Below are 13,590 nucleotides of genomic sequence, written 5' to 3'. Positions count from 1 at the left end.
CAACACGTTATGCCATCTCAACATGATTGGCATAGATAGGCAATGGATTGAGGAAATCACGCGACATGCTAATTGTTCAACTAAATCACAAGTTATTTGATGTTTTTACAACTTATTCCGTTCGAAAATACCTAATGATGTTACTTACCAACTTTGTTGCGAATCGAATTGAGAGTTTAAAAAGTAACTTTACCTTTAATTTACTAGTCGTATATTCAAGTATCAAATTCAAGTTGGCAAATTATAAATTTTCCGTCAGAATATTTGCCTATATGTATAGAAAACGGTTAATGTGTCCACGGAAGATCACTCAGCTTAAGCGTACAACTCCTCCAAGCCAACTCGAATGACAAATTGTATTTACTATATAAAGTGCATTCGATGCTATAGGCGATTCCTATTTCAACCGGAAAATCCCTGGTAAAAATAGCATACACCATTTATTTTGGGAAAAACTGTATAAAAATGTCTTGGTAAAACCGAGAGACAAGTACAATTTCCGCATTAACTTAACCGTTTGAACACGGACGTTCATTTGACCAAAACCGTAGTAAGCTCTATTACCTAGGTCTTCAGTTTTTTTTATCACGTTTAAATAGTTTACTGGCTTACAATAGATATAATTAAGTTCACTCGTGCGTCTTCTTGCTATTATTTAACTTTAAATCATTTCAGTTACAAGTAAATGATTTAAAGTTGAAACCTATGCAATGAAGATAAATAGCAAATAAGATAAAGAAGTAAATAATAGAAGGTTGTGATAAATAAAAGTAATGGATTATCTATTCGATGTAATTCTTGGATAATACGACCAAAAAATATACATATACTCGTATGTATTGAAACCTAATTTGATTTGACGATGCCTTTTAATTAATAATTTGCTCCAGATTTTTTTTTAATGGATAGTTAAAATAATTTTTAAATACATCAAAAACTGCGCCGAACGGGCAGAATTCGAACTTTTGTTTTTTGAGATCGCGCCCGACGCGGACGCCCTGACCTGCCGGTTCTGTAGTTTTTGATATTGTACCTATTCAAAAATTATCTAGAAACCTTGAAGTGTAGGTAAAAACACTGTCATAAAAATCATGAAATAGTACGCGACAGATCGAGATAGCAATCGTGGTGGGAACGCACAACAGCCCCCGCGCTAACTTGGTGCGGGTGACATGCGGGTGTACGGGGCGTCCCCTGCCTCATACCCCGATTGCCATCTCGAACTGTCACGTACTTTATTATCATCATCATCATCATCATCAACCGATAGACGTCCACGTCCTGGACATAGCTCTTGTAGGGACTTTCACACGCCACGTTCTTGCGCCCGCCTGAATCCAGCGGCTCCCTGTGACTCGTCTGATTTCGTCCGTCCACCTAGTGGGGGATGTTCCAACACTGCGTCTTCCGGTGCGAGGTCTCCACCGATAGACATCGGGGTCCCAAACCCCGACGTCTATCGGTTTTACGAACTATGTGCCCTGCCCATTGCCACTTTAGCTTTGCAACCCGTTGAGCTATGGCGGTTACTCTAGTTCTCCTACGGATCTCCTCTACGTACTTTGTAGGTAAACTTTATCGTAAAACTTTTTTGTCATCAGACGCGCGTCCATGATGTCCCCTCGCCAGCTGATGCGGAACTCCAACATGACGCAGAAGTGGCAGCGGCGAGAGATCTCCAACTTCGAGTACCTTATGTTCTTAAACACTATTGCTGGTGAGTTTAATTTTTTTTTATTATGAAGAGTCCGTTTTTTCTACTATCTGACGATCTCACATGGTGAAAAATTATTAATTAGGTATGATAATGTAGCCTAAAATGGTATACCTAGCCTAAGTTGGATTAAATTTTTTTGGAGTTCGAAAAATCAGTTGCGCGCTAACTTGGATGGGGTATGGTACTCATACCATACCCTTTATCGGTTTCTACTCGGCATCGTACCGGAACGCTAAACGGTTACGGCACGGCTTTGCCGGTAGGGTTGATAACTAGCAACGGCCGTAGCCTCCCACCAGACTAGACCAGAGACAATTTAAAAATCATGAATTTTCAAATTGGCACTGTCGGGAATCGAACCTGAGACCTCCCGCTTAATCAATAAGTCCACAGCTCGCGCTCATCATTGCGCCAGAAAGGTCGTCAACTCATAGGTGATAGGTATTTACATAAGACGACAGACATAATGCCACTATGACGTCTGTTAAGCAGCACACAACTATTAGCGAATGTTACGTTGGTCATACAAAACGACGGTTTCCTTCCTCATTATCTGTTATCACAAATTGACCATTACCAGTTGCCTCTAATGGATCGATAATAATCATTTTTAGGGTTCCGTACCCGAAGGGTGCCAGCGGAACCCTATTAATAATGCTCCGCTATCCGTCCGTCCGTCTGTCTGTCAGCGGGCTGTATCTCGTCAACCGTAATAGCTAGAGAGTTGAAATGTTCACAAAATGTGTATTTCTATTGGCGCTATAACTAAAAATAATAGAAAATTCAAAATGGCTGCCATGAAAATTAATGAAAACTAAAAAAAAATATAAGACAAGAATAGTCTAATATATTTTTTAGTTTTCTTTAATTTTCATTAAAAAAGGTACCCGTTTGTTGCAACAATAATAATGACATATTAGAAAGAGAGCCAGCGCGTGCCAGACCTTCGTTATTTTATAAAAGCTTTTTTTAAACACGCTGACTTCCATAACATGACTACCGTGATTATTTCTCTTACTGTACCGTCCTTACTTTTTGTTTCTGAATAATTAATTTAATTACTCCGTAACTAGTAAACATTTTGTTCAGTAATTATTCAGAAAACAAACCAGCCTGTCAATCATCTGATAATGATGGACCTTAGTTTTTCTCCTAATTGGATCACTTACTTTCTTAATCACTCAAGGAGCCTGATAGAGTAAATAAAAACCAGTCAAGTGCGAGTCGAACTCCCACACGAAGGGTTCCATACCATCGTACAAGAAATAGGTACCTACCACTTTTTAATTTTTTTGTGATATAACCACAAATTCATTATTTTCGAATATTTCCCTTTACTTGTCCTACATGACATTGCTACCGACCTAACATGAGTCTAAGTCAACGGGAAGTAGCTTAAGTATAGGTTTTTATTTCAGACCGACAGAAACGAAGTGATCCTTTGAAAGTTTTTTTTCTGGAGATACGGAACCCTAAAAAAGATAATCATCAAGATCGATTGATGCAACAATAATCGATGTTTTGTGTATCTATCGATCATTTTATCGAGACATTGAAACTTGTCGATTTCAATGGAAGGGTACATTTTTTCTTCAAGGCGCCTTTGCATGCAAATATCAATTAGTGTCAGTCTATGTGTCAGTTTCGTCACTTTACCTAGATGCGGGAAACATTGGGAAATTGATAAATACACTCATGCACCTATAAGCCTTGAGATTCTAGATAAAGCAGTAGGTACAATGCGGAAAGTAGACTAGACTTCAAGGGTCAGTTAGTGTGACCTACATTTAAAAATATAGCCCCTATCTTCATAGAAATCACTATTGAATATAATAAATGCATAAGTGTGTTCTAATCGGAGGTTGGGGGTTCGATCCCGGGCACGCACCTCTAACTTTTCTCTAACCACCTCTAACTTTGCGTCTTAATTAATGAAATATCACTTGCTTTAACGGTGAAGAAAAACACAAAATCACGGTTTTCGGATTTATTCCTTTACTTGGGCTATAAGACCTACCTATCTACCGAATTGTATGATTCTAGTAGGTCAACGGGAAGTACCCTATAGGTTTACCCTACAGACAGACAACAAAGTGATCATATAAGAGTTTTTTCCTTTTGATGTACGGAACCTTAAAAATAAGGCTACCTGCGTCAAATGTGCTAACATTTTGACACCTGCCAGTGACGTCGAAGCCTCGAGGTTTTGTTAGAAGTTCCCTAACTGTCGTGAACTGTGGAAGTGTACCTACGACATAATTACCTACATATTAAAATTAGCAACGTAAAAAAAGAAAGTCTCTCATCTCTTTTCTTTCGAAATAGTTAGAAAACTAAGAAAACACTTAAGTACTTGCATATAATTTACACAACAATACGACTGTAATTCATACCTCCGTCGTTGACAATTGCCTCATTATAATCGCTGTGCCATTTCTGCGCCGGTTTCCTAATGTTCTGGTCTGTTTATAGATTTAGTTATGGTCGGGTTTTTATTATGAGAGAGAAGTTAAATGCCTAAAAATCTAGATTTTTACGTAATTCATGAATGAAAATACTAGTACATATCTATAGTACGCGACAGGTCGAGATGGAATAGGCGGGGGAACGCCCCGCACACCCGCACGTCACCCGCGCTATCCCGCAACGGGTGAGCGTGCAGGCCGTGCGGGTGTACGGGGCGTCGCCACTCCGATTGCCATTTTGACCTGTCGCGTACTATAGGCCTTTGTTTTATTAGTACTATTACTGGTCAGTTGAGAATAACCAGCAAAATACTCTACTGTCCTTTCATATTCCTGTATACTTAGCTGGGTTATCTCTAGGTTATCTTCTATTTACCAATTAATCGCAGAAGGTCAGTGACATCGGACATTGCGTGCGCCAGTCGACTAAAAACAACGAACTATCCATAATCACGAAAAAAAGTTCCTTTGTTTATTTATTTCCCAAGAATATCCTCTTATTTAATAGGATAAAAAAAATTGTTCACTTTATAAAAGTGATTAGAACCCAGAACGAAATGGCTAATTTTTAGGATTCCGTGCCTCAAAAGGAAAAAGGAGCCCTTAGGTATATTATCACTGCGTTGTATGTCTGTCTGTCGTGTCTGTCAATACCCGTTAGAAATCAAAACCTATAGGATATTTTCCGTTGATCTAGAATCATGTCATATGGCAGCAATGTCTAGCACAAGGACCTAAAGTGGAAAAATACGAAAACTGAATTTTGTGGTTACATCACCAAAAAAAATTAAAAAGTGTTATTTCTTGTACGACGGCACGGAACCCTTCATGTGCGATTCTGACTCGCACTTGACCGTATTTTAAAAAATGCTTACCTTTTTAACATTCTCAGAATACGTTTAACAAGTCTACGCATATCACTTGACACTTCACATGCACAGATAAACAAGTTTTCCCGCGCGAAAACTTTGACGTCATTCCTATCGCAAAATCGTTATCGCATCTGACAGTTCACTGTCGTTTAGAAACACTCTCTTTACTTTTTTTATTGTTTTTTTTTTGTAATTTGTAAAGTTGTGATTAGGCGTGGTCGCGACTGCGAAAGTAGGCACTCGTTTGACGAATGGCCGGGTATTAGATGGGAAATGAGATGGCGCGGGTCACGTGAAAACAACAATAGATCCATTCAGCTGAGACCTATAACACTGGGACAGCGCGCGATAAGCGGGCTTGTGTGATAAACACAAACATCTCGCGCCGGCGATCGGTGTCGGTCAAAGTGCAACTCGATTGCATTGCAAGGAAATAAAGAAATTATTATTAGTTTTGACAAGTTACAGACTTTCTTTTCTTTCACGGTAAATCTTACAGGCTCAAGATGAAGGATGAAAGAGCCTCAATAGCTCAACGTTTTAAGGAGCAATCTGAAATCCGAATGGTCGCCGGTTCAAACCCCACCCGTTGCACTATTGTCAAACCTACTCCTAGCACAAGCTTAACGCTTAGTTAAAGGGAAAACCAATAGGTACCAAAACTATATACCACTATCAAAATATCAAGTTAATTACCGTGTTAACTAGGCAGACTCTTATGAAAAAGAAGCATGATATATGGAATTGGTAGATAATTACTATAAAGCCATTTTTTCAACAATTGTTTTCGTTTCATTCAAAAAAATACTTTCCTAGGTTTAGTACCCGAACTGTGTTTGATTTTTAATGACTATGATTAAACATTACGCCTGTTGTACCTACTTATAAAAATATCATAGAAGTAGGAATGTGTAATCTCCTTAAACTTAACAAAATAGTAACAATTATATCTAAGTATTTAGCAACATTAATTTAGGTCAAATTTCTCTCGACCTCAGTTTCAACCGCAGTGAAGTATCGACCTTACCATGGCCATGGTGGTGATAGCGCAACTGTTTGTCAATTCATCCTTCGGCGACTATTGCTAGCCACTGCTTGTTTTTTTATGTTATTGGGATTTTATGTCGAGAAATCTCAGTAGCTTTTTTTTTAATAGAGTTAGAGCAGACGAGCAGGCGGGTCACCTAATGATAAGTGAGTACCGCCGCCCATGAACATTTGCACTTATATGCACATACATATACATACGGAAGTTAAATTAAACCCATTAAACCAATCGGTTTCACTATCAGCCAGACCAGAGAAATTTTGGAAATTATAAAATCCCATAATTACCTTGATGGAACTCGAACCCGGGAGATCACAGCTTACCACTGCGTCTGGAAGTTTTTTTATTCTTACTTTTGCGGTTGTTCATAGTCGTTAAGTAGTTATCATTGTGATAGTGATAGTTTATTGATCGTTAATTATAGGTAGGTATGGTTATGGAAGGAAGCTGTGATAGCCTAGTGTTTAGGACGTCTGCCTTCTAATCGGAGGTCGGGGGTTCGATCCCAGGCACGCACCTCTAACTTTTCGGAGTTATGTGCGTTTTAATTAATTAAATATCACTTGCTTTAACGGTGAAGGAGAACATCGTGAGGAAACCTGCATGCCTGAGAGTTCTACATAATGTTCTCAAAGGTGTGTGAAGTCTACCAATACGCACATGGCCAGCGTGGTAGACTATGAGAGGAGACCCGTTATCTGTAGTGAGCCGGTGATGGGTTGGTCATGATGATGATGGTTATGGACTCCCCGTCTTACAGTTCTAGCAAGTTTTTAAGTATGGATCGGCGGGAAGATATCACTGTACTGTAGTGATATAAGGTCGTCCTTTGTTTTTAAATGTATCCTGTATTTTTATTCTTTGTAACATTGTATTTAGCATTAAAGATGTTTAAATTAATTAATTAATTGTCTTGGTCACCAGGTCGCACGTACAACGATTTAAACCAGTACCCGGTGTTCCCCTGGGTGCTCACCAACTACGAGAGCGAAGAGCTCGACCTCAGCCAGCCGTCCAACTACAGGGATTTATCTAAGGTACGCATCGTCATCAACATCTCGACCCTTCGCCGACCCACTACTGAGAACGGATCTCCTCTCAGAATGAGAAGGGTTTGGGCTGACCTGGTGCGGATTAATATACTCCATAGTTACACACACACCTTTGAGTAGGGACATCATAGAGAACTCTCAGACATGCAGATTTCCTCGCGAAGTTTTTCTTCACCGTTAAGGCAAATGATATTTAATATTAAAACGCACATTAACTCCGAAAAGTTAGAGGTCCTCCGGGATCGGACCTCAGACCACCAGACTATGAGGCCGGCGGCGTCTTACCTACTAGTCTATCACCGCTTTCATAGATAGAGAAAGGTAGCAAGTATCAAATATCTAGCGCTTGACGGTTTTACAAATTCAGTCGAACGGTAACCAACCGCAGTCACAATAAATTCTGAGCGAAAGAAAAACTAGACCGGACACGATTTAGATTCAGATTTCAGGTCAGTTAGAACACTTCCTAATTGTGTCTTCCGATGGAAATAATAAAAACGGTAAATAGGTACTTCTCGCTCAAGTTGAAAATAACTTGCATTTGAATGAACGCTGCTAAACTTGAAAGTTGAAAGGCTTCGTCAGTTTCACGTGTCTAAGGCTGACGAGTGACTTAGCTCAGACTTAGGTTGAGATCTATAGAGCGCACTTTGACTTTGCTTAGACTTAAGACAGAGACAGATTTATGTGTGAGAGACAGACTCTCTCACACATAAATCTATCTCGTTTTAACTGAAACCTAAGTCTGAGCAAAGTTAAAGTATGCTCTATAGATTTCAGCCTGGGACCTTTGACGGTGGCACGACGACAACTTTTATTTTTTAAGAGTAATAGGTCTTAGTTTTGAACTATCTTATTAAGTTTTTTTTAACTTTAACAGCCAATCGGTGCGCTGAACCCAAGCCGCCGCGCCTACTTCGAGGAGCGGTACAACACGTGGGAGCACGAGTCCACGCCGCCCTTCCACTACGGCACGCACTACTCCACCGCCGCTTTCGTGCTCAACTGGCTTATACGAATCGTGAGTATATACTCCCATATTGGACTCTATTTACACTCCCCAGCAAATAGGAGTGCTAAACCCAAGCCGCCGCGGTTACTTCGAAGAGCGGTAGGTACAACATGCTGAGCTTCTGATCTGAATTGGTTCATTCGAATTGAGTCTTTCCACTCCGACAGCTAGTCACCTGAGCGGAATCCCTTCCGCTTTATCTACTTCTTGCCGAACCCTTTTCTCTTTATCCACCCCCTTTCCGCTTTTGGCTATCCCTAAACTTCCGATTCAGTCATAGCTCTCCGAATCTGTTTTAGCTTTTTAGTTAGGATGCTTAAACCTCCGACTTTTGTTTTCTCCATTTCATGCCATTCCATTTTCCATTTGCCATTTTGTCCATTTGTCAAAGATCTTATTTTTTGAAGGATTTTCTGCTGCGCCAGTGCCCATATTTGGCATCCGAAACTCAGTGCGATTATCAGCATTAAGAATAATATGAATTGGTCAACAACATAAATAAATTCTATAACAGTCTCCGACCGCCATGTTGCAGGAAAAAGGAAGGAACATATTAAAAAAATCTATAAAACTGTCTGATATATTCACCCAAAACTTTTCAAAAACTACCTACTGTTAGGAATTTTTCATATCACAGAATTATGAAAAGAAAGCAAGAAAATCTTACCATACAAATAAATTCTTCTTTTCTTGTTTTCTTGCTTGTAAATTCAATACAAAGCAATTCGCAGACAGATAAATTCAAGATACCATACCACGCATACTTCACGCGGGTGAAAGCAAATATTGGTGCAAGATAATGACTGTGATAATTATTTCCATTTCAACTGTGTTCAGTTTCCATTTTGTTTGTGTCGCGTTAATGATTTCAGGGCTATTCGGACAGATTTAGAAACGGGATTGTCTTAATAAAACACTCCATAGGCGCCATTTACTTGGCTGAGAAAGGCGTGGTGGTAGTGCTAGAGGGGGTTTTTATAGACTGTTATTTTCGTTTTTTCTGAACATCAATTGGGCTAATGGAGAACTTTCATGATGTTGATGACCAGTACCCATCACATCGCAACGGTGAAACGGATTGACGTAATTTTTTGCATGAGTAAATTTGGATAAAGACCTGGAGAGTGACATAGGCTACTTTTGATCCCGTAAAAGCAAAGAGTTCCCACAAGATTTTTAAAAACCTAAATCCACGCGGACGAAGTCGTGGGCATCAGCTAGTTAATTACATAAACTTAAGACTAAAGCTAAAGGGTTCCAAACGTGCCCAGGTCTGAGAAGAGCCCACAACAAACTCAGCCGGGTAAAACAAACAAAAACGCTTGTAGTCTGGCCACATATAATATAGTAGTATAGTATACTCAGTGTGTGCATCGTAAAATTAAAAGCGTAATGAAGTGTGTCTCTCGCGCGCATGATTTATACTATGCTTAGTATGAGATTTTGCATCACAACAACGTTGATAGAATTCAACAACGTTGAAGGTAAAATAGACCTTAATGTACTTTTAAGTTCGTTCATACATCTATAGTCAGAGCTCCAAACCAGAGTGAACTAGATTGAGGAAACTCTCAGTTTGATCTTGAATCGACATCTGTCCAATGTTTAATAGGCTATGGGTGACATGAATTGAAGATACATATAGGTAGATCAGAATCTCATAAAATAAATTCCAAAGTTAGCAACACTGTACTCTGATTATCCTATGAACATAGTACTCTGTGGTGAATATTAATAATTCACCACAATATTCACCACAGAGTACCATGTACATAGGATATTCACAGTCTTACACTGTACATGAGTATGGTGTTGCTAACTTTGGAATTTCATTTTCATGAGATTCTGGTCTACCTATAGTCGTTTCATAGGCTGCCTACATTTGACGCCTGCCATTGTAGCCAGTGTAGGTAAAACCTCAACGTTTTGTTACAAGTTTCATAACTGTCGTGAACTGTGTCCAAGCGGAAACTTTGTAAAATTAAAATCGGTGGTACTGAATCTTTGACTTTAAATCAAGGCTTTGTAGGTCCATTTTACTCTGAAGTTATTGTGTTTCGACGCTCGAATTCTATTAACGTTGGTGAAGTGTAAAAATCTCATACTAAGCACATTGAGGCGGACGCTGAATGCAACATTCGTTCATTTTCACACCACGCGCTCTACGCATACAAAAAACCTGTGATTTATGTGCCTTTCCAAATCGCTCTTAAATATGATACAATTAAGTTTAATGGCCCAAAGCACCTACCTACAATACACGAGGGAGCTACTTTATAAGGCAGAGAAACATTCTGATTTAATTAAAAGTAGGGCTGGTTTGTATTATATTGAACCCATCGATATAAATGACAAGATAGGTATGGTCAAGCGAACAAAATTTTTCACGGTTTAGGAACCAAATAAATCAGCGCCACTCCTTAGATACTAATGAACGATTCGTTTGAAATCCGGACGTTACTGAGGTTGCATTGTTGCTAAAGCACCACTGAGTCCGTGCCATTTTGTTTGTTCAATAACCCTGTCCATACGAAGTAATAGATAAGTCAATGATTAAACCTCATTTTTTTCATACGTGTCGAATAATACTCGGCTGCACAACATGAGGTCCTAGGTTCGGGTCCAGCATCGTTATTGGCGTTTTATCAAGAAATTCTCAGCAGCAGCTCGAAATTAGGAAGTTAGTGATGTTGCGCGTGCCTCCGAGAGCACGTACCTACCTATAGCTATTGTCCTGCGCTTGTGCTCTCTCCGTTCGTATCGGATTGCCGTTCTATTGCACTATGATTATGGCTATGCATACGGACTATACACTGGATGATGACTGTGAAAGTTAAAATACGATTTGTAAATCTCAGTCTGAGACAGACAAACATGACTTCCGATTTCTTTTATCTTCCTAATAAGTTATGACTGTAATAATCCTCATAAAAGGTAATCTCAACCATATGTATGTAGACTAAATAGTATCAAAGCATACCTCAATGTAGCGCTGCACACCGGTCATACTAAATTACGTGTAACATTAACTAGACGCGAGCCACGTCAAAACAATTGCAGCGCGCGTGCTTATACGCGGCAACAGATGCGCGGGGAACGCGAAATTCAATGCGACGGCCTGTTATACTGTACCTATACGGGCAAAAGTGTCGACGTTTTTGGATGTTATGGAAATAGAATGCGTGTTGTTCAAAGTCGATTATAATGACGAGAATTCCTAAGAGGCCTATACACACGACAGTTTTTTCACACGGCTTTTGAAACGCGCGACAAAACGTGCTGCTAACGCGGTTGCGGTTCAGTTGACGCGTGTTTAACATTACATTCACAAGTTAACGAATGTAATAGGTACAGTACTCGGCAGGAAGTTAATGTACATCGACCCTTAGAATGATATTTCGGCTTTGTAGAGCGTTGTCTCTGTCACTCGTACCTATATGACGTTTTGTCGGTCTCAACGACAGAGACAACGCTCTACAACTCTTTTATCTCCTTCTAAGGATCGATGTACATTACTTTCAGCCGCGTACTGTACTTAGTAAAGCCACGATAGCCTAATTTATATTGTACCAAACAAGTGCTTAAGTGAAGTTTCATTTTTATTAACTCACTTAGGACAACTTAAATGGGTGGGGCGCCTAGTGGGTAGATTGAATAACCGATAGGTAGCTAGATGTTGGTTGGATGCGGGTTTAATTCAAAAAAAATCTTCCGACTTCTAAAACAGGATTCCGTGTACGTTTATAAAGAGCATTAAGTCCAATCTAAACTACATTTTTTTGTCTACAGGAGCCGATGACGACAATGTTCTTGGCCCTGCACGGCGGCAAGTTCGATCATCCCAACCGGCTGTTTTCTTCCATCGCTCTCTCGTGGAAAAACTGCCAAAGAGACACCTCTGATGTCAAGGTGAGTGAGTGAGTTCCTCTGAAACATTTGAGTTTCTCAAGAAGCAGGCAGTACATAAGAAACAAGAAAACTTGGGTTGCTGTGATGCGCTAAATCAGAATTACACAATAATTATTTTACTAGCGTCGCGCGCTAGACAATAATTTCAGTCCTTTGAGATCCTCTCGCCGCCTAAATGTTATAACTTATAAGAGACAATAAACAACACATCAACTAATTATTCATGCATACGTCAAGTATTATTCGTCAGTTTGACAATACCCTGTTGGTTAATTGCGGGAAACCTGCATTACAATCGCAATTGTTTGATAGGCTGAATTTATGGTACCTATTCTTGTTGCAACAATAAATTGTAACCAATAGTGAGCGAACATCAACCAATCAGAGGTGATTGCGATCGTGACATTGTAGCTGTCATTCTACCGCAATCGAGCCGCTGCACAGCTCAATTACTGAAGTCAGAGATGCTGTTATTGAAACAAATATCATTCCATACCGAATTTACTATCAGACACATTCAACATACTCTTTCCAGGAACTGATACCAGAACTGTTCTTCCTACCGGAAATGCTAGTAAACAGCTCAGGATACAAACTGGGAATACCAGAATCACCATCAGGAGATGTTATTCTTCCGCCCTGGGCTTCCTCTGCTGAGGAGTTCGTGAGAATCAATCGCATGGCGTTAGAGTCGGAGTTTGTGAGCTGTCAGCTGCACCAGTGGATCGATTTGATCTTTGGTTATAAGCAAAGAGGTAAGATAATCCTAAGAGATAATGTTAGAATGTTAGATTAAAAAAAGTATGTTAGAAATCGGGCCTTTTCGTTGGCACGACACATTGTAGACACTAAGTACCTATATTTGTTGAATTAGATATAAAGGAATATTTTTTTTGTAAATATTTGTGTTTGTGTTTATCGTGTGTTGGATCAACCAATAAATGGATTTCTATTCTATTCTAAATCTAAATAATAGCGGGAATTATGTATACGTCCTTTATATATCCAATATATTTTTGTGCTATTTTGGGGATAAAATGAATTCTTATAACATCATAGAGAAGATCGCATGCAATTGAATGTTACAGTATTATACCTGAAACTCTCTCTCAGAGTAATTGTTCAGAGGATCCGAAATCTTTAAAAAAAAATGGATAGTCGTGAACTTGTCCTACTTATATTGTGATTTATCCAAGTTTTCACTGTGCAGCAATTTACTCCTTTGCACATGCGACCTTATTGAGTCTGTCATAATCCAGAAACTAACTTTTTGCTTTCATAATCACTCAAATGATAGATGGATTTGAACTTCAAATTTACATGTGCAACACGATAACAGTCCAGTAAAATCCTTGAATCAGGTTTAAAAATTTCCTTTAATATTACAGGCCGCTCTTTATTTTAATTTTTTTTACAGAAAATATTACAATAACTTAAAGCTAGCCTCATCTAATTACTATTAAATCATGCCCGCGTGGAATGGTGCCAAGAGTACTGGCTGCATTTCCACGCTAA

General features: G+C 39.2%; 2 protein-coding genes across 20 annotated transcripts in view; one reads left to right on the top strand and one right to left on the bottom strand.

The window, feature by feature from the left end:
• LOC117992661 (facilitated trehalose transporter Tret1-2 homolog) overlaps positions 1-5,313 on the bottom strand; it is a 61,627-nt gene extending 56,314 nt beyond the window's left edge. Inside the window, exon 1 of the mRNA XM_034980363.2 lies at positions 5,058-5,313. Coding sequence (XP_034836254.1) covers positions 5,058-5,098 — 41 coding nt within the window. The 5' untranslated portion in view covers positions 5,099-5,313. The remainder of the gene's footprint in view (positions 1-5,057) is intronic.
• The window catches only part of rg (A kinase anchor protein rugose), a 530,630-nt gene that overhangs the window by 504,140 nt on the left and 12,900 nt on the right, over positions 1-13,590 (top strand). For all 19 annotated transcript variants that reach the window (XM_069506123.1, XM_069506120.1, XM_069506125.1 and 16 more), the window contains 5 exons: positions 1,602-1,717; positions 7,027-7,139; positions 8,035-8,175; positions 11,956-12,075; positions 12,611-12,830. In XM_069506123.1, coding sequence (XP_069362224.1) covers positions 1,602-1,717; positions 7,027-7,139; positions 8,035-8,175; positions 11,956-12,075; positions 12,611-12,830 — 710 coding nt within the window. The remainder of the gene's footprint in view (positions 1-1,601; positions 1,718-7,026; positions 7,140-8,034; positions 8,176-11,955; positions 12,076-12,610; positions 12,831-13,590) is intronic.

The sequence above is a fragment of the Maniola hyperantus genome, chromosome 22, assembly GCF_902806685.2.
Source record: "Maniola hyperantus chromosome 22, iAphHyp1.2, whole genome shotgun sequence".
Taxonomy (NCBI): Eukaryota; Metazoa; Arthropoda; class Insecta; order Lepidoptera; family Nymphalidae; genus Maniola; species Maniola hyperantus.
Note: the sequence above shows the minus strand (reverse complement) of the source record. Positions and strands in the feature narration are given on the sequence as shown.